This window comes from Mesoplodon mirus (assembly GCF_964341445.2).
Source record: "Mesoplodon mirus genome assembly, chromosome: 1".
Lineage (NCBI taxonomy): Eukaryota > Metazoa > Chordata > Mammalia > Artiodactyla > Ziphiidae > Mesoplodon > Mesoplodon mirus.
In genome coordinates this window covers 84,618,160-84,640,639 of record NC_138976.1, presented here as the reverse complement: position 1 = coordinate 84,640,639, position 22,480 = coordinate 84,618,160, and the positions used below count along the sequence as shown (strand labels likewise).

The 22,480-nt window shown below is 33.7% G+C and overlaps 1 protein-coding gene across 3 annotated transcripts in view; it reads right to left on the bottom strand.

The window, feature by feature from the left end:
- VPS13A (vacuolar protein sorting 13 homolog A) overlaps positions 1–22,480 on the bottom strand; it is a 259,057-nt gene that overhangs the window by 63,508 nt on the left and 173,069 nt on the right. For all 3 annotated transcript variants that reach the window (XM_082614126.1, XM_082614124.1, XM_082614125.1), the window contains 10 exons: positions 17,156–17,248; positions 16,344–16,700; positions 15,088–15,189; positions 13,611–13,769; positions 13,179–13,434; positions 11,672–11,832; positions 7,005–7,108; positions 2,733–3,015; positions 375–770; positions 7–111 (listed from right to left, as the gene is read on the bottom strand). In XM_082614126.1, the coding sequence (XP_082470252.1) occupies positions 7–111; positions 375–770; positions 2,733–3,015; positions 7,005–7,108; positions 11,672–11,832; positions 13,179–13,434; positions 13,611–13,769; positions 15,088–15,189; positions 16,344–16,700; positions 17,156–17,248 (2,016 nt within the window). The remainder of the gene's footprint in view (positions 1–6; positions 112–374; positions 771–2,732; positions 3,016–7,004; positions 7,109–11,671; positions 11,833–13,178; positions 13,435–13,610; positions 13,770–15,087; positions 15,190–16,343; positions 16,701–17,155; positions 17,249–22,480) is intronic.

Sequence of the window (22,480 nt, the reverse complement as noted above, 5' to 3'; positions counted from 1 at the left end):
ACTCACTTGATATTCCATTTTCAGGCCCTTACATTTAACAGCTCCATGACTACCAACAGTATCAATTGAAAACTGATCTGACAATTCACTATCAGTTACCATAAGCTGAACCTAGAAAAAAATATTTCAAATATATTAGTATTTAGGTACCTTTAAAAATTCCTGCTTAAGTTGATATATCTTTTGCTTTTTAGCCTAAACTAATATTATACTGTTAATGCACTAAACCCTTCCCAAGACTAAATTTTAATCTTTTTAACCTCAAATATTTCACAAATGTTATTTCTACTTATTTCATATTTTATTCTTCTAAACAAACAAAAAGGAGTGATAAGTAGATAAAGAAGAATGAAAGTCAAAAAAACTTCACATACCTTATTGTTATTAAAAAAGTGCTTTGGCTGAAAAGAAAAGAGAACTGGTTTTTTACAATTAGGTGGATGCTTTCGATGAATTCCATCTGCTTTATACTGTAACATTCGACCAGTTTTATTGACCATCCAGTAAGGACTATGAAATGCCATAACTGTCTGGCTGGTATTATAAGTCACATGGATAGCAATATCTAAATCAGTCTTTTCTATTTCTGTAACACAAGTAAAACTGATGAAACTAATATCTTGTTGATTAGGTTTTATATGATATTCACTTTTCCAATCATGATTAAGATAGTTAAGTAATTTTAAATGCAGCCTGGCTTCATCCAACTGTACAGTACAAATCTGGGCTGAATGGCCTTCATGTAGAGTAAAAACTCTATGTTCAGTGCCCTATAATAAAAAAAAAATACAGTAAATTTTTAATGTTTCAGAATAATATGCCAAAATATTCTATTTAATGATTCCAAATGCTATACAAATGATTCTGAAATACCTGTGTCAGAAAAAGAAGACTTATGTTCATGTTCTAACTCTGTCAACTGTGTAAATTTCTATAAATTGAGATTTGAGTTACTGTATTTATAAAATGGTCTAAATGATCTACTTCAAAGGACTATTGTGAAAATAAAATAATATAGTGTGAAATTCTGCTGGCACTGATGAAGATTATAAAACACTATAATTAGTAAACAAAAATCTTATCCACTAGTGATTTTAGTTGTGAAAACTACAAAATAATGAGAAATGTACATAATCCAAAATAAGCAATCCCTACTAATCTCATTTTTGGTTTTTAACAAACTCTCATAACCCATTTCCGATCACTGTTTATACTGAATCTTACGTAGCTTTCAGAACTGTTCATTTTTCTCCACTCACATTTGCATTACCTTAGTTCATGTCACTGTAACCTCTCCCTTTAAGAGTTTCCTAACTGCTCTTACCTCCTCTAAGCCCTTCTCCACACCACAGCTAAACGGTCTTTCTAAAAAGTGATCATATCCTTTGGAAACTAGCAAACAGAATGTGGTCCCTAAAAGCATCAAGTTAAAAGTTCTATTAAAATGCAACACAGACAGACAGTCCATCTGGGTATTTCGCCTGTTTTTCCAGCAACTCTCATCTGGTTCCCTCCTGTTATGACATGGGAATCTCTTCACCTTAAGATTTTAAATTACTTAAAGCAAAAACAATGTAAGCTATCAATACTTGACGTGTTCCACAAAATAGAAGAGTAGTGCTGGTGGTGCTGGAGAGGTAAATAAATGGGAACTATGTGCCTGTCAGGCACTGTGCTAAGTCCTTTACAAACATTATTTAATTTGATTTCCCCATATCCCAATCATGAAAGTTTTATTACTATCCCCCTTTTATAGGCTAGGACAAATGATTTAGAAAGATAATGTAGCTTAGCTAAAGACATAGTGCTAGTAAGCGACAGAGGTAGGATTCAACCTCAAATCTATCTGACAGCAAAGTGTAAATTCTTAACCACTATGTTATCTATCAACCATATGGAAAACAGATATTCTTAAACCATAGAGGTGTTCACTCCCCCACTCCGAAAAAAATTTAACAGAAAAGTGTAAACAGAGTAAATCTCAATAATTAATAGTTAATAGACTGCAATAAAACAAATAATATACTACAATGAAGAACTACTTTCTTGTATTTGACAAGCTATTGGCAAATGGAATATTTACTTAAAATCCTAAGATGGAGAGATTCCTGTTATAGCAACAGGAAGGAATCAGATGTAATATCTTAAAACAAAGAGTATTTAAAAGAAAAAGCATCTTTATAGGGCATAAAATCCTTTTAGAAAACTAGCACAAGAATAATACAATGTAGCAAGTTTTAAGTCTAGTACTATCATTTTAATACTAATTTTCATATATGTTTGAAAAGTTAGTATCCATCTTTTAAACATACATGAAATATACATGCATGGAAAAGATTGAAAAATATATATATTTTAGAACTGAAATGATAACTTCATCAGAAGTGCTACCTTCAGATAATGTGATTATAGACAATCTTAATAATCTCTATTTTCTAAAATTTTCTACAGGAATATCTATTACTTTCATAAATGATTTTTAAAATGGCATATCATATTTGTGTGGATGAATTATATTCAACTTAGTAACCAGATTTCTAAGGTAAATCAGTGGAAAAAAAATTTTTTTAATCTTCTTTCATATAACATGATTGAAACATTTCTTTTCCATTTGAAGAATATCTGTACTGTCTATTCACCAGTATTTTAAAACATTGTTTTATGGTTCATAACTTTAAATAACTAAAGCTACAAAATCAAAGGCAGGAGGGCATTAAAAAATTCCAGAATACCTCTATATAATAAGCAATTTTGTAAGGAAGAAGATTTCGGAGTAGAATAGGTGGCCACAAATGCATTATATATGGTAAGTCCCAACCATCTTCTGAATACACTGACACAGATGTCAAATTATCTTTTTCTGGGACAATATTAATGATAAATGGCTTCTTGGAAGGGTTTATAGATCTACATTTCTTCTTGAGAAAAGTGCCATCATTTTTTATAATTTCTTCAAAATCAATTCCTTCACACATTTGATAGTCCTCATCTTCTGGCTTCAGGGAAAGGAGTGATCTACATAAAAGAATAAACAATATATTTTAAAATGCTTTAAAAGAAAATACATGTTTAATTGTTTGATTACAGCTTCAGAACAATGAAATTATCTCCCTCCATACTATTGTAATAAATTTTTATATTTTCATTCTTCTTAGAGATAGGTAAGATAGACATACAGATACCAATTTCCATCTTAACTTTCTGGAAACCAATCAAGTTATTTGGCTTCCAAGAGAAGAATATTTTTCTTACAAACTTGCTGTCTTAAAAGTATGTTTACAAGATAATAACTGGTTTTTCGCAGAAAATACATAATCATACAGGTCATATATGCAAAACACACACATAGAGCTGTGACTTAAACACTTAACTTAAAGAAGTTAGCTTTCCTGGATATGTGGTCCCAAGTACATACCATGATTGAGTTTGTGAAGCAAAAATATATTTCTACTGAAAAATTAATCACCAGCTATTCAAGGTTAATCAAATGAACGCTTTCAATAGATACTTAGCTTTACAGAAATCTTGGGCATAGTTGCAGAAGTGGTTGTAAGAAGACAGTAATAAAATTATTAGGTGTGACATATGATTAATCCTTATATTTAAAAATCACATTCTTTGTTTACATTGCAAATGTACTTTGGGTTTAATAATTTTTTTAAACCTAAGGTGTGTCCAAGTATAAACACTTAAGTATTTTTATACTTGTAAAACTAATTACCTATGGTTGTGACACTATCCCTTACTGTGTGACAAGTGTCAATACTATCTCTAGCTGTGATTGTTTTCTTAAGCTCTAGTCCCCCAAATTTTAAATATCTACTACATATTTCTGTAATTATGTCGGATGGTGCCTTAAACTGCTAGATTGAACTCTGAACCCTCCACACCCACTTCTCTGTGCGTCCTTTTTTCAGGAACTTCCAGCTATTGGCACTCTGGACTATAAAATAATATTAACTCTTCCTTATTCCCCCCTTACACACATATAGTTACCTGTCAAATCAGTTATCAGATTTAGCCTATTTTACTTCTACATTCTCTGTAATTTTCATTTTTTTTCCAACAAGACATTTATTGGACTATTATTTACCAATGAGAAGGTAAAACTGAAAATGCACAAATGAGTAAGTCATTCTTTACTCTTAAGGAGATACCAATCACATGGGAAATGTAATGTTAAAAGATAACTACTGCACTGTGATAGGTACCCCCACCCCCCAAAAAAAAAACAGGTGTATACTGCAGACTAAGGGCATGAAGAGTGTGGTTAACTCTTTCTAGACTGGCTGCAGAGTGTTTTCCAGAGGTCACAATTTTCCCCAAAAGCTTTCTTTCTGAAGGGTAGAACTGAACTAGAGACATATGCAAGGTTAAAGGAAAGTTTAAGAAACAAATGAAGAGAAAACATGAGAGACAGATGATCAATGGCAAGAGGCTTTGAGTGAGAAGAGCTGATGCAGTAAATGGTCTTAAAACAGAAGAACACCAAATGTTCTGAGACAGGAAGAAAGAAATAGATGATATTAAAGATGAAGATAAAATTTACATAAATGGGGGCAAGACAATGAGCAAGCAACTATCCCAATGTGGACTTAACCTTTCAAATTTCATATTCCAACATGCACACTACATTCCAGTCAAACCCCTAGTCTTTTATAGACCTGTACAAATCCTGTGCATTCATGCCTCCTTATCTTTGTTATGCAATTCCTTCCATTTAAGATTGCCCTTCCCCACTAATCTCCACATTATTATACTTTAACTATAATTCATGTACGTCTCTCAGGAGTTAATCATTAATCCCTTCTTTCCTTTTCATAGTTTTCTGCAACTAAAACTTTTTCTGTGATTCTTTTTTTTTTTTTGCTGTACGTGGGCCTCTCACTGTTGTGGCCTCTCCCGTTGCGGAGCACAGGCTCCGGACGCGCAGGCTCAGCGGCCATGGCTCACGGACCCAGCCGCTCCGCGGCACGTGGGATCTTCCCGGACCGGGGCACGAACCCGTGTCCCCTGCACCGGCAGGCGGACTCTCAACCACTGCGCCACCAGGGAAGCCCTTCTGTGATTCTTAACAACAATTGTTTTCTACTTTCTGTACTTATATAATATATCAATCTCTCAAGGGGAAGAGTTATGCCAATTCCTCTTGGTATCCTACAGTAGTGCCTTCCACACAACAAAACACTTGGTAAGTACTTGTTAAATGAATTAAATTTAAGAATAAGTATACTTAAGTTCTACAGAATGATACCCATTTGTTAATTTAAGACCTCACATCTTAAATATAAGAGTATCTATATCTAAGCATTAGATTAGAAGAATATCTAATGTGAAATCCAAGCTAGTCAGTCATTAATAATTCTAATTAAGATAGATTAACTTCCATGTAACAAACATTTAGCCTTGAACAAAAAAGTGTAAAGATACTCTAATGGCCTAACTTTTCTCTTCTATGGACAGAAACACAAAATATATAGTAATATTTACTAAAAATAAAGCAGAATGCCATTAACTTTTATTATCCAAGGACAAAATGGATTTCCTCACAGAAACTTTTGAACATATCTTACATGCTACTTTTTAATCCAGTCTTATAACCCACCCCAAATCCTCTCTAGAACAAGGTCAGATACTATAAACAACTATTTTGTGGTTGTTCTCTAGACAATATAACTCTTTCCCTCAGCAAGTCTGAACTAAGCAATAAAACTCATTAGGGTTAGAAGGTCTAGGCAATAAAACACTCATTAAGGTGAGCAGGTCTACTCTCTGAAAATATGTGCCAAAAACTGCTAGGCTGTCTTCTAAGCATTAGGGACCCAATCTTGAACTCCTACGTATGGGGCAGAATAAATAGAAGTAAGGAATATTTTAGCACTGCTTGTAATTTTGCCTCCATCCTTCTGTAGCATAGGTCTAAAGGTCCATATCTAGAGTGTGTTTTGAAATGGTACTTAACAAACTATGATGCTTATTCTGAGGAAGTTTTTATTCTCCAAGAGTTTAATCTCCCTAAAAGAGATTATCTTCAATTCCAGATTAAATATCCTAAATAATAATAATACTTGTTTGTAATATTAAGCCTATGATTAAGAGACTAGCCCATCATTCGTACTGTTACAATTTTAATAGTCCTTTCTTAATACATAAAAGATTTTATATCAAAATTTTTAAAGATTTTATATCAAATTTAATCTAATTACTTTAAATATTTAAGACAGATGTACTATACAGCTGACCCTTGAACAACACGGGTTTGAACTACACGGGTCCGTTCATAAGCAGACATTTTTCAGCAAATGAAGTACTTGATGACCGGCAGTTGGTTGAATCCATGGATGTGGAAACAGAGGTATGGAGGACTGACTATGGGACTTGAGCACCCAAGGATTCTGGTATCTGCAGTGGGTCCTGGAAACAATCCTCTATGGATACTGAGGGACAACTGAATGTGTATTTTTGACTGCGTGGGCGTCAGCACCTCTAACCCACATGTTGTTGAAGGATCAATGTCTATCTCTATTTACATTACAATTCTATCAATGAACAATTAATAAATATGTAGATTAAGAGATAAAATATTTTACATTTTCTTAAGAAATTTCTAAAAAATTCTATCATAAAACCCTAGAAAAGTAAAAATCACTTCGTAATAGTGTAAATAAATCTAGAAGCCACCAATCATGCTCAGTTAGAAATTTTTTAAAAATCATAAATATATATGACTATGGCCATGATAGTTATATTGCAAGCATGTAATTTATATTTACTAGTGAAAGCACAGATAATTTATAGGATATACATTATATACATTAAGTTAAATAATATTTCTTAAAAAAAATCTTCTAAGAGTGCCATAACTTAAATAAGTTAGATGAGATATTAACAAGATAAATTTGATCATGGTTTGATAACTTAAAGATAGATATCACTACTAAATCAGAAACTAAAAAGTATATAAGAGACCTTAGGGCAAACAAAAGGATAAAGAAAAAAATCACCGGTAAGATGCTAATGGTATGTTAAATTCACTTCCAGGTGAAGCCGTTCCCAATAAGGTGTCCCCTCCATAAACACAAAGTGGTATTGAAAAATGATTTCTAATCTGGGAAAGAAAAGTAACATTTAGTATCATTAATCTAAGAATCTAAAGACATTTAAAAAATATTCCATCTAAATATCCCAGCAAAGGAATTATCAGGCAATATTTATCTTGCTCATATAAATTAGAAAAAAAAAATCCAAACATGCAATTATCTTTGCTAAAAATTACAAGGATAGTTTCCAGTTTTAGAGAAAAGAAATCTCAAAAACAAAACTTTAAAAAATCTTAGAAGAAAATAACATCTTCTTGACCTTGATATAAGGAATAACTTTTCCTTTAGACAACAATAGTAGAAAAAATTAATAGGAAAAATATTACATCAAAGTTTTAGATGTCTATATGATAAAAGTGAAAAACAAGCCACTGGCTGGCAAATGTCTACCTTTTTACATCACTGTTGTATGCTACTCATTGAATCAAAGAGTGTGCAGAGAATAGCTCACCCAGTGAGTAGCATACAACAGTGATGTAAAAGATTAACATTATTTTGATTAACACACATTAACAGTTAAACCTCCGTTTATATTTATCTTTGGGATAGACAAAAACAAACTGGTTAGTAATACCATTTTCTTGTATTATTTCTATATCTTACTAAAATCTTTATATTTTAAAAAGCATACCAAAATATAAAACATGCTGAGTGCAAACTAAGAACTGATAAATATATAAACTTAACTACACTATATTTTATTTCTAGATAAACTGCTCTACCGATTTAAAAGAAGACATATATTTTCATTTCTATGAAAGTACCTATAAGAAATTTAACACTAATGTTTTACTATTTAATAAAATTCAAAAGTAATCTATGATAATGAAGCAGCCCAATTGTGACCTTTTAATACAGTTCATCGTAAATAAAAAATGAAAGAGAAGGAACCTCTGTTTTCAGCCCTGATGGAAAAATACAGACCAGATATAACTTCCCAATATAAACAACCAAAACACCAGGGGAAAAAAATACACATGAAGTAATGGACAAAAAGGTGGCACAAGAAGGAAGGAAAGGAAGGAAAGGAAAGGAGGGAGGGAGGGAGGGAAAGAAAGAAGGAAAGAAAGGGGGACGGGAAGGGGAGGGGAAGGGAAGGGGGAGGGGAAGGGAAGAGAAAGGAAGGGAGAGCTAGAGAGAGAGAAAGAGGGAGAGAAAGAAAGAAAGGGGGGGAGAGGGGAGGGAAAGAGAGAGGGAGGGGGGAGAGAGAAGGGGAGGGGGAGAGAGAGGAAGAGAGGAAGGAAGGAAGGAAGGAAGGAAGGAAGGAAGGAAGGAAGGGAGGAAGGGAGGGAGGGAGGGAGGGAGGGAGGAAGGAAGAAAGAAAACTCCATCAAGATAAGCCCTAAGATTGTCACCCCATCTTACTGCCTGGAGAGTTTCTGGATTACTGTGTGGAGAAGGAGAAGTCAAACAGAACCCAGTCTGAGTTGAAGAGATAGATATAAGAATGTGGGAAAGCCAATGAGGCTTACTCTAACAGCACATTACATGAGAGAGAAGATACCTGCATGGAGAGGTGAGAGTTACAGAGAGGTAACTCCTGAGACTTTAAGAGTGCCCCCTGTTCTGAAGACTTCAGTACAGTACTGTCTGGCACACGCACGTGAGTACACTGTCTAAGGCTCAGTAAAGATCCATCTGAAAGCTGCAGGCAGAACAATCTCTGGTGCTGACACACAGTTCCTTTTCTAACCAACCAAAGTGGTAAAATCTTGTTTAGTACAAAGGGTACTTTACTAGTGGGGCAAAATTAACCCTAGGCTATGGGCTGCTTGAGTCTCACCTAAAAGGTTTTAAAACAAGCAATGAAAGGATCACTTTCCAACTAACATAACTGTGTTGGAGAATTAAGTTCAAGAATACATAAAGGGATACAAATACATCTAAAGCACCTGACGAGGTAAAGTTCACCATTTTAAGCAACTGGTAAAAAAATTACTGGACACCCAAAGAGAATTTTAAAATGACTCATTAAAAAATGAATAAAATGAAACAAATCAGAAATGAAACACATGACAGAATTAGTAGGCAAGGATATTAAAACATTTATATAACTATACTTGATATGTTCAAAAGTTAGGGGAAAGACTGAGGATATATAAAAAGACATGGAAATGTAAACAAAAATGCAATTTGATCTTCTAGACATAAAAATACATTGGATGAGATTAAGAACAGATTAGACATTGAAAAGTGAACTTAAAGACATAACAATAGAAACTATCGAAACAGAAACATGGGGGTTGGGGGAAGCTGAAAGAAAAAGTGAACAGAGCATTAGACAGTATAAGTTTAAACACTCTAATATATACCTACTTGAAGAAGAGAAGAGAGGGGGAAGACAGAAAAAAATATTTGAAGAAACAATGGCAACAATGTTTTCTAAAGTTGATGAAAACTATAAATCCACAAATTCAAGAAGCTTAAAAGACTCAAGTACAAGAAACATGTAGGATTCATTTCAACCAAATTTCTTAAAACCAGTAATAAAGGGAAAAGAATCTTAAAAGTATATAAAAATAAAATCACACATTTCGGAGTACACAGGTTAAGAATAACAGCAGACTCTGGTCAGAAACAATGTAATACAGTCGATAGTGAAATGACATCCTAAAAGTATGGAAAAAATAACTGTCAATCTAAATTTCTACACCCTGTGAAAATAAAAGTGAAGTAAAAGCAAAAATAGTTCACTGACAAATTTCATTAAAGACACAAAATTACTAGAAGAGCTCACTCAAGAAGTGACAGATAATATGAATAGCCCTTAAAGTGAAACTGTGGTTTAAAAACTTAAGAAAAACATTACAAGAAAACTCTATACCAACACCCTTCATGAACATAAATGCAAAAATTATAAATGTGAATTTAGCAAATCAATCCAACAATATATTAAAAGGTTAATATTTCAAAACCAAATGAGGTTTATCCTGGGAATGCAAGGTTGATTTAACATTTAAAAGTCAATCATTATTTAATATAATAATTAAAAATCAATGTAATTCATCATGTTAACAATTTTTTTAAAAGATCCTCTCGATAAACAGAGAAAATCATTTGACAAAATGCAACATTCATTTCTGATTTAAAAACTCTCAGTAAACTAGGAACAGAGGGATCATGAACAACAACAACAAAAAACCAACTCAAAACATACTCAATGGTCAAAGACTGAATACTTTTCCCCTAAGATTGAGAACAAGATAAAAACATCCACTTTCATAATTTCTATTCAAATTGTACTGGAGATTCTACCCAGTGCAATAAACAAGAAAAAAGAAAATAAGACAATAAACATCAGATTGGAAAGGAAGAAGTAAAAATATTTTTATCTGCAGACATCATAACTATATCTATAAAAAAACTACTAGAATAAATGTATCTAGTAAGGTTGCATAATACAAGTTAATACAAAAACCAAATGTATTTCTACTAGCAAGAAAAAATAAAAAATTAATATTAAAATGCCAATTTAATCAAAATTTCTAAATAAAAATTGAAAACTTGAAGTCTAAAATTTAAATGGAAATGGAAAGGACTTAGGCTAGCCAAAACAAATTTAAAAAAGAACAAAGTGGTACAACTTGTACTACCTGATTTCAAGACTGAGGATAAAGTAGTAATCTAGACAGTGTGGTACTGACATAAATAGATCAATGAAACAGATTAGAGACCTCAGACATAAACACACACAGATATGGAGATATGGTCAATTTATTTTTGACGAAAGTGTCAAGGCAATTTAATGGAAAAAGGATAATCCTGGTCAGAACAAATGAATAGCCAAGTGGAAAAAAATGAACCTCAACCCTCACCTTATATCATATACAAAAATTCATTAAAAATGGTATGTGGTATATACATAGAATAGATTACTACTCAACAACATGTAACTGCATGCAACAACATTAATACACAAAAGTTGACACATACAAAATTATCCTGAGTGAAAGAAGCCAAACTCCATTCTGCACTTCATTCATTTACATAAAATTCTATATTGTGTAACTAATGTACCACAAGAACATATAAGTGGATGCATGGGAATGGGGAGACAGGGGATGAGGAAACTTTTTGGGGTGGTAAGTATGTTTATTACTTTGATTGTGATGAAGGTTCATATGTGTATTTTTTGTCAAAATTCATCAACTTTAAATTTTATTTAAGTTTTATTTTATTTATTTTAAGTTTATTTTACATCAATTTTACCTCAATAAAGGTGTACAAAATTTCTCTCACTGTATTCTCTAATTGAAACAAAAGAATAAATACATACTACAAAGAACTAAAAATATTGAATTTTTTTTGTTTTTGTTTTTTTACAAAATAATATTCCAAAAACATTTACAAAATATTCCTATAAAAATTATGAGAAGTACATTCAACAAAATTCTGCAACTGCTCATATTACAGTAGTATAATTACTGATAATGATTATTCTTTTTGCTACTAGCTATATTTCTATTACAGTTTGTATTCTTTTGGTAGTAATTTGCTTTAGTTTTTTTTTTTTTAAATTAGCATACAAATATACGCAATATGACCTCACAAAAAAATGAATCATTCCGTACCTGCACTGGGGAGCGAATTGTTACCTTCTTACTTCCTTCCACTGCATCAATTTGACAAACAATAGATCTTTCAACTCCAGACTCTCTGTGTCTTACAATGTACAGTCGTCGTCCCACTTTTGTTAAAGGGATTTTATCAGCAGTAGAGTGGTTAGCAGGTGCTAAATTAAATATACATGTTTGAAAGTTTTTAATATAATTCATCATATATTAATTTTAAGTAGACATTTAAAACCAGAAACATCAGATGATTTCTTAAACTTATGAATAATTATCACTGAAATCTACACAAAGGGATATTTTAAGAATCCACAATACATACCTACATCATTCATTTAAAACCTTCAAAGAATTTTACCAAAAAAAGCTTTTAATTGAAAAAGAAATCTCACTCAGTAGTTTAACTTAAGACAACAACATAACCTTTTAAAAGTAACTGACTGATGAGAGAAATTACTAGAAAATACAAGAGCACTGTTCTCTGGTTTGCTGTCATAATAACCAGAGCCTAATACATTCAGGCAGTCTTTGGCAACTACCAAGTAGCTGCAATTTTTCAGTTTTCAAGTTTTTCCACCAACCTGTGACACTTTGTGATATCTAAGATTTGATTAAAATTTTACAGTTTTATCTAATATATATATATACACACATATATTGTATTGGGGTGAATTATCTATTTATATAACCTTCTTCCCTACTATCCCATAAAAATGTCAGTTTAAAAACAAACAGAGGTAAAATTGATGAGAATAATTCACGGACAATGCTGGGACAACACCTGAAACCTAGCCACTGTTATGAATCATTTCCTGACTAGGAAAAAGTATTAGCTATCAGTTTTAGTACCCCTCCTCCATGTCTAATTAACCTAATATCCTCCCTTCCATAACTACTTAAATGTCAGAGTGTCAGAAAGTGGTGTCAGTGAGGCTTTGGGACTATTTAATATTTAACTTCCCAATGACTACATACTATGATAATTTAAAAACGTATTTACTTTCACCTCTCATGAAAATGAAAAACTTCTGGGAAACATAAAGGACAAAGGGAAAAAAACCTCTACCTCAATAGGCATAACACAAAAACCATTTACAAACCCCAAAACCATTACCCTGTGCCATTTCATGAACTCAAACCTTATTCTGAATTCGTTCAGTTGCAAAACTGGTGCAATTCTACTGAGTTATACTAAAAGTGATTAAAACCACCACCTATAGCCAAGTCTGTAAATGCTGACTGAGGATGAGATTTAATAATTTTCCTCTCCAAAACATAAAGTAGTAAATTACCATACTCTAAATAAAGCAGTGGCCAAAGAAAGTCAGAATTTGAAATACAAAGATAAAGTGACAACAGCAACCAAAGCCCTGCAAAGGAAATAACGAAATTTGCAAAATATTAGAAAGGAGATAAAAAACCTGTGAGATACCACAAATGAGTAAAATGGGATATAAAATGTAACTGAAAAGAAATTAAAGCCCCAGGAAGGTAATTTATCACTTACTAAGAAGAATGAAGAAGAATTTGCTGCTTAGGCTGGTCATTGCATTGAAATGATCATTGTCTTTAGTTCGGATATAATCCATACTTAAACTCTCCTCATTTTTCAATACATATGATTTTGCCATAGGTACGCCGAGTACACTAAAAGAGTCACTTGGTGAAACAGAGATACTAAGTCCAAGAGAATTTAAAATCATAAATGGTGCTAGATCCCTTATGAAGGCAGCTGAAGATCCAGTGGCAGCTTCTGTAAATGCCTAATAAGAAAGAGCTATCATAAATAAAAGAAAATGTAGAAAACTAAACGACAAGCAGAACACTAATGGACATATGACAAATAACTAAGTTAACAAAAAACTTCTTGTTCAATAAAAGAAAAGGGTTAACTCAGACTAGTACACCAACGTTTAAAGTTTCAAGTTACTTTTCTTACCTTGACTAAATTATTTAACATTACAAGGCCACATTTGGATAATGTAATGTTTAGTTGGTCTTTTGAATGGAAAGTGATGACAGTTTTATATTCTGGTACCTTGTAATTTTCTTCTTCAGTACTTGACTCAACAATGGCCTTTTTGGCTTTCTTTTTCATCTAAAATAAAATATAAATTGTAGAAATATGAGATGAATTTGTTCCTAGGAGCACAACATAACTCATTTTGCAAAGGAAAAGCAAACATTAGGCAAATTCCAATGACAACGTTAGAGAGAGCAATACATTTTATCAGTTCCACTGCCTTACTTGGAATTACTTGGACATCAGCCAACTAAGGTCGCATTGGATAGAAGCAGTATTGGAAGAAAAACTCTCCTCCTCCTCAGTTATACTAAAATGGCAGGCACAATTTAGAAGGGGAAAAAACCCCTAAAATTACTAAATGCATGGAGCATCTGAATGGAAATTAGAAGCCCATACATCATAGCATGTGGAAATTCAGGGCAAGAAAAGTCGTTTAATCTACTGGTGCTATAAATGCTATAAAGAAACAACAGAAACCGAGGGACTTAAAAAGTCCAACAATAGTTGCGGAACGGTGCCACTAGGACCTAGGGCTCATGTGAATCAATACCACCTACCTCTTTTTAGAACTCACAGGTCTACTGCCTATGTGTATCCTGACCTAACAACCGCCAAATAAGTTCCTTTATCCAAATATTTTATCTGAAATATGTGGAAAATCAAATGTCCTGGTTTAATACAAAAAGCTGGATATGCCAAGCTAGTCACCTTTACTGTTCCTTTAACTGGCTTTAAACCACTGAACATTTGTCTGCAGGCTGACTGAATCATTATTAGGGAGGAGATATGCTAGGAATGCTGCAGTCTCTTGCTTCAGAAGCACAATTTCATCCATCTAAAGGTCCTGATTCGTATGATTACATAAATTCACACTGTATTTCAAACAAATAATATTATATATTCTTTGATATATACACCCTTCAGAGATCAAAGAAAACTTGGGATAGACAACAACCTTCAAGAAAATGCTGGCGATATTTTAACATGACGGTTATGTGTGGGGACTCTGAAGCCAGTATTAAATTCCACCTCTTCCAATTTAAAGGTATTATTGCTTTATGGAAGTCCTTTAACTTCCACAGTTTCAGTCCCATCACATGTTAAAATGAAGTTTAAAACTGTATATTCTTCAGAGGTTTCTTGTAAGGGTTAAAGCAAAAGTAGATTATTTAGAACAATGTCTAGTGCATAATAAATGTTACATAATTATTTGTATTAGAAGCCCATGAGGGAATGGCCTTGGGTTTGAAAATTACATTCAGAGGTCAAACAAGGAAGCATGTGGAAAGGCTCATAATGAGATACCTGAACTCTGCTGCGATTAAAATTAAAGTGTGTGTGATGTGGACATCCTCAATATTTGAAAAAAATTTTCAGACTTCAAAAATACCTTGATTCCAAGATTCCATGGTCTAAAATCCTCAGTCTGATCAATTTCTAAGGGTTCAAGCAAAGGCTCCCACACACCAAACATTTCATTGTAATAATGTACCTAGAGAGAGAATTTTTAATTTTTTAAATAAGGCACTCTGATATTTTCTAAAATGACCTTCTATGCTGTTTCCCACCAGCATTCCTTTTGGCTGTGCTATTTCTTCCACGTGAAAACCGTCTACATGCCATTCATTAGTTTCCTCATGCTTTCCCCACTTGGCTAACTTCATGGTCTAGTCGTCACAATTTAATCCAGAAAAAAACTCTCTTTTAGGTATCTTTCCTTGACTTTCAGGCTGGGCTTAACATCGAAAGCTGTGTTCATCTATCAAACACTACTGACATTTTTTAAACATGTCTGTCTACCTCCACTGACTTTTCAAAAGCCCTTGAGGCAAGTAACATATGATTCAATGAGTATGCACTTATTTGAATTCTCTTAACTTCTTGGACATCCTAGATCAAATCCTCTGCAAAATACAGATAATTTTAGCTAAAATTTGGAAAGTTGAAATCTAGTCTGTCAGTTCCACCTCTATTAGTATATAACTCTGTATCAACATAAATATTATAGCAGCTTATAAATGTTCATATTTACTGACTTAGGTAGAGTATCAGATTAGTTTCTACTTGACATCAACTCAATTAATAATTTAAAGCAAAATGTCTCTGGGATGATTCTAAGTAGATAAATTCTGAAGCAAAATATATGTTGGTTCAAAGCAAATGTCTTCCATATAACTAAAGGACTCTCACAAAAATCTGAAAGAACTTGGTGGAGTCTCACTCCAGTATAAAGATTCTGCGTTATATAAAAGTATAAGGCATATTTTTCTCATTCTTTATATTACTATTTTAGAAGACATTAAGAAATAGTCTATTATCATTTTAAAGGAAAAAGGATATTCAATTTAATTCTTAAAATTAAGAATTTTTCATCTACTCAACAACTGTCTATTAATATCATCAACTTTAAGATGAATGAAATCAGTTGAAATATAAACTTAATATGGCCATGTACTCTAAAAGTAACATACACATAAAAACAACTATATCAAGGGCATAAATTTGTACACTTTCTTCCAAAAGTTTTGTGAACCAACATCATACTTAGGATAAATTTAATTTAAATGTTTAAGTAAGAGTCCCCAAATAGTCCATGTATATAGCATTATTTGTTATAAAATCTGGAAAAATACTACATATGCTTACTTCTAGCTCAAGCTGACAGTGGAGATTTATTAGGGAACTCCAGTTTTTGCCTTCCCCTGAGAAACGTGATTTTGCCAAAAGCATAGGTACTGTTCGATGACCAATTCCAGCCCCAAGAACTAGAAAAATAGAATCAATGTTCATTCTTATTATCTCTCCTTTGGGTACCAATTCAGTTGTGGGAGCTGTTTTTTCAACTTCATTTGGTTCTTCAAGAAACCACATTTTTAAATTCTTTGTATCCTTCTTTTCCCATAAGTGTGCTGTAGAAGAAACAGTTTCTTGTGGGATGGTTTCCTTTGCTGTATAAAGTGCTGAAGTTATGGTAATCACGGTGTTTATGATAACTGGTGAAACCTAAGGGGAAAAATTTAATAAAAAAATCTACATAAACCACTTTCAAAAATACACACTTCAAAAAACATTAAATATATTTGTAAAGGATCAAGAGGAATTAATATTGAACTAACTTTACTACCAAGAAATAGTAGATACAATTTGCTGCCTACAAAAAAGTTTTTTGATTATCATAACTAATTTCAATAGTTAAATATTTATATGTCGATATTAAACTGATCAACTATACATACTATAAGGATGTTAACTACAGAAGCAGTCAACTGCCAATAACAAAATATATGAAAACATTCATTATAAAATATATATTAAATATCCTTTAAAAATTATGTGTCATAAAAGATTTTCAAAAATAGCTTTTTTTGTTTATTTAACAATTAAAAGAGTTGCTATAATTGCTTATTTCTAAGTTTTATTAATTTTTTCAAAAGGGCACTGACCACATTGTAACTTACCTTCAGTGTCAGGGATTTTACTGATAATTCAATCACTTGTGGATCTGTACTTATCTGAGTAGCTTGATAGAACAAGTCACAAGGCTGCAAAACCTGTGAGAGAAAAACCACTACTATTAAATTAACATGTTCTTAAAATATTTTTATTTAAAGACTTGCCCAGTGATAAGTATGTTAAAAAAAACAAGTTAGTAAAAATAACTATTTAAAAAACAAGTAAATCAATAAAACTTTCTTAATTATCCTCATTCATTATTTATAAAAAATAGAAAGTACTGGGGCCTCCCTGGTGGCGCAGTGGTTGAGAGTCCGCCTGCCGATGCAGGGGGTGCGGGTTCGTGCCCCGGTCTGGGAGGATCCCATGTGCCGCGGAGCGGCTGGGCCCGTGGGCCGTGGCCGCTGGGCCTGCGCGTCCGGAGCCTGTGCTCCACAACGGGAGAGGCCACAGCAGTGAGAGGCCCGCATACCGCAAAAAGAAAAAAAAAAAAAAAAAAAAAAATAGAAAGTACTAACAATATTAGCAACACTATTGATGTAATAAGTAAGTAAAAGAATTTCTTAAATACATGAAAATTCCTCAAAACTTGTATTCTGTATTTTATTTTACAGAAGTCCCTTGGAATCCCTGGGGAATTGGTTCCAGAACATACACACCTGTCCCCTGCCCCCTACCACTCACCCATGGCAGATACTAAAATCCAAGGATGTTCAAGTCCTATATATAAAATGGCACAGTGTTCAAAGACAAATACTGTATGATTTCACTTACATGTGTATTATAAAAAATAAAAAACAAACAATATAAATGAACAAACCAAACAAAAGAAACATGTAGATATAGAGAACAGAGGGGAAGGGGTGGGGAACAAAACGGGTAGGGGTCAACTGTATGGTGACCGATGAAAACTAAATTTTTGGTGGTGAGCATACTGTCGTGTATGCAGAAGTAGAAAAATAATATTGCATACATGAAACTTGTATAATGTTATAAGCCAACATTATCTCAAGAAAAAAAAGGCATAGTACAGTCAGCCCTCTGTATCCACAGGTTCTGTATTTGTGGATTCAACTGTGGATTAAATTACTAAAATAAAATTTTATCATGGTATTTTTTCCATTATAAAGTGAAGTAAAATGAATTAATCTATATAGGACAAGCTACAAAAGATGAGAAGAAAAAATTATAAATACATTAGACTTACTAAATAATTCTTAATATAATTATAAATTAACTGAGTTTTCCCTAACTATGGTAAGCATAAATCTGTCCTGTAGCCCCTAGTGACTCACGTTCCTCCCAAATGCAAAATATATTCACCACTTCCTAAGGTTCCCTTTTTAATATTTATTTATTTATTTATTTATTTGGCTGCGCCGTATCTTAATTGTGGCACACGGGATCTTCGCTGTGGCATGAGGGATCTTTTTTTTTAGTTGTGGCATGCGGGATCTTCTGTTACAGCATGCGGGATCTAGTTCCCTGACCAGGGATCCAATCCGGGCCCCCTGCATTGGGAGCGTGGAGTTTTAACCACTGGACCACCAGGGAAGTCCCCCTTCTAAGGTTCCTAATAGTCACCTCCCATCATAGCCCAAAGTCCAAAATCTCATCATCTAAATCTGTATCTCACCACGTAATCAGTTCATCTACATCTCTCATTAATTAAAAATTCTAAAATCTCATCTCTCTCATCAGCTCAAAGTCTAAAATCTAAATCAAGTCCAGATGTTGATGAAGTTCCTGGGTGTAATCTATTAAGTACAACTGCTGGGGCACAATTTCTGTTAAAACTGAAACTAAGATGAGTTGCTTGCTCCCACCACTCCCAACATAGAATGGTGGGACAGATATAGGATAAGAATTACAGATATTCCAATTCAAATACAAGGCAGAAGGAAGCCACTAGTCCAAAGAAGTTCTGAACTACCATATGACCCAGCAATCCCACTACTAGGCATATACCCTGAGAAAACCATAATTCCAAAAGAGACATGTACCAAAATGTTCATTGCAGCTCTATTCACAATAGCCCGGAGCTGGAAACAACCTAAGTGTCCATCATCGGATGAATGGATAAAGAAGATGTGGCACATATATACAATGGAATATTACTCAGCCATAAAAAGAAACGAAACTGAGCTATTTGTAATGAGGTGGATAGACCTAGAGTCTGTCATACAGAGTGAACTAAGTCAGAAAGAGAAAGACAAATACCGTATGCTAACACATATATACGGAATTAAAAAAAAAAAAATGTCATGAAGGACCTAGGGGTAAAACGGGAATAAAGACACAGACCTACTTGAGAATGGACTTGTGGATATGGGGAGGGGGAAGGGTAAGCTGTGACAAAGCGAAAGAGAGGCATAGACATATATACACTACCAAACGTAAGGTAGATAGATAGTGGGAAGCAGCCGCAGAGCAAAGGGAGATCAGCTCGGTGCTTTGTGACCGCCTGGAGGGGTGGGATGGGGAGGGTGGGAGGGAGGGAGATGCATGAGGGAAGGGATGTGGGAACAGATGTATATGTATGACTGATTCACTTTGTTATAAAGCAGAAACTAATAAAAAGAAAAAAAAAAACAAAAAAAACAAAGAAGTTCTGAAATCCAGCCAGATAAATAAGTTTCTTGATTAGATTTCAAAGTCTAGGAACAATTCTCTGTGGCTCTCAACTCCACCCTGAGTCATCCTTCCTTTTTTTTTTTAATAAAAGGTTGCACAAATTTGCAGCTAAGTAGTTTTATCATCCTGCTTCTTGCCAGTAGAATTTTGGGGGGGTCCAAGAATCTCTCTTCATTTTGTACTCTCTGTCCCTCTCAGTCCATACTGGCAGTGTTTCTGCTAAAATAATATTCTCAAGAACCTTGAGGGCCTTCTATAGATTTCATGAAGTTTCATTCCATTAGACAAAAGCTGCATTCATAGATCTTTTTTAGATAATGATGGGCTCCTACTCTTATTTTAAGGCTAAGGGTGGATACCCTTATGATTCCTAGAGGCCTTCTGGTTTGATTGAGAAGATCTGTGAAACATACACTGATCTCTTGATAGGGTCCTTTGTGTGACTGAATACTCTATCATTTTTTAATCTGAGGTTCAGCAAAAGGGTATATAATTACATATTCTTTTCTCTATGCTATACTTCTGGCAGTCATTTTTGACTTGTAGCATCTTATGCCATTTGGAAGACTGAGAATTATCAAAGACATTAAGACCTGGTTCTTTCTGTTAACTGTTTTTCCCATAATTTATCTCTCAGCTCCAGCATTTTTCTATAACAATAAGAAACCAGGAAGCACCTTCAAATCAGGCAGCTTGGAAATCTCCTTAACTGTATATCCATGTTTTTCACTTACAAGTTCTGCTTTCCACATAAGTCCAAGACTCAATTTTGCAAAGCCTTCTGTCACTACATGTCAAGCCATCCCCCTATTTACAATAACATGTCCTTTACCCTCCTTCTGAGCCCTCACTGGCAGCATTCTTAACGACCATATTTCTACCAAGATACTGTTCAACACAATTTAAGCTTTCTCTATCATTCTCTTCACAATTCCTTTAGTTTCTACATACCTCTGCTTACTGCCCAGTTCCAAAGCTGCTCCCACATTTTAAATAATTGCTACAACAGCGTATTACTTCTATATAAAAATCTGTATTTGTTTCCTATTGCTGCATAACAAATCACCACAAATTTAGTAGCTCAGAACAACATAAATTTATTATTTCCCCATTTTCATGGGTCAGGAATTTCACTGAAATCAAACATCAGTGTGCTGAGTTCTCATCTGGAGGCTTGACTAGGTAAAGATTTGTTCCCACACTCCTTCAGGCTGCTGGTAGAATTTATTTCTTTGTGACCCTAGGGTTGAGATTTCCATTTGCTTGCTCGCATTTGGCTAGGCATAACTTTGTACTCCTACTAGTCCCTCATAGGCTCCTGACATGTGGCCTTATTTACTGAATACATGGCAGTTAGCTCCTTCAAGGCCGGGAGGAAAGCATCTCTTTGATGTTTCACCATTTTTTTAATTAGGTTAGGCCCATCTGGAATCTCTCTTTGGTAACCTCAACGTTAGGCAATTAGTAACCTAATTATATTCACTGGTCCTGTCCACATTCAAGGGGAGGAGACCATACTGGACACATGATACAGGGGGTAGAAATCTTGGAGGCCATCTTCAATTCTGCTTACACTAAGGATGAAAAATAAATCAGAAAAAAATGACATCTAAACTTATTTCTCCAAAAAAAAAAGCACATTAACATCTACCATTATCCTAATAAATCAGCAAGATCAACTGGTACATGACTTAAATAATAAGTATATTATTTCTTTAAACTCCAGGGACAGGAAATTATAACCACATTACAATACAAAATCTAAGATTTTCAACATAAAATTTGTGCTATTTCTTCATTTTAGAGAAGGCAAAAAAAATACTATTATAAATACATATAAAATTTCTCTATGACTTGGAAATTTTTAATTGGCTTTTTTTAATATCTCCTTCCCAAAATAAATATGAAGGTATGCTTTGATTCTTACCCAATTCCTACATTTTCAAGTCTAGTTAAGCTACTTAGGATTAAAAATGCAGCTGGTCCTTAACAGTAAACACGTTCATGCCAAGACTACATTATATGGTCAAGTTTTCCATAATACAATCCATACAGACCAATTTAATAATGTGGAAACATTTCTTAAAATGGAATTATTTTCCTACTAGTATTATTTTATTGTCTCCAACTATATCCATTGTGATTTTATTGCTGTTTCTATCATTTTTTTCTCCTTCTTACCCTCAACTCTCACTACCAGTCTTAAATGATTTTTACTATTGAAGCATTCCTTTCCTGAGGATACTGCTTCCCCTTCAGAGAAGCAATCTTAGGCTATCTAACATCTAAGAGCCTACAAGAGCTGACTATAAATTTCCTATTTTACAACAGTATCTTGGTGGTGGGAAGGACTATTCCAAGCTTAGGACCACTAAATACTAACAAAAAGAAAAAAAAGAAAAAAAAGGCAGAGTATGAGTACGGATGCTCGTATGTGAGTAGGTGTGGGATGGGAACTTGTGCTCTCTGGAACCCAGGTTCTCTGCATATGCTATCCCTTTGTGCTGAAACACACTCCTGTGACTCCTCTATCCCAGTTTAACTAGCTAATACTTAATCATCCTCCAGGCATCAGCATATATGTCATTTCTACTGAGAAGTCTCCCTCATCTATTACTCCAGAACAGTTATAGTCTTCTATTACAGAATCCTAATTAGCAAACAGAATATAAGGACAAGTTAAAATATCCTCAAAT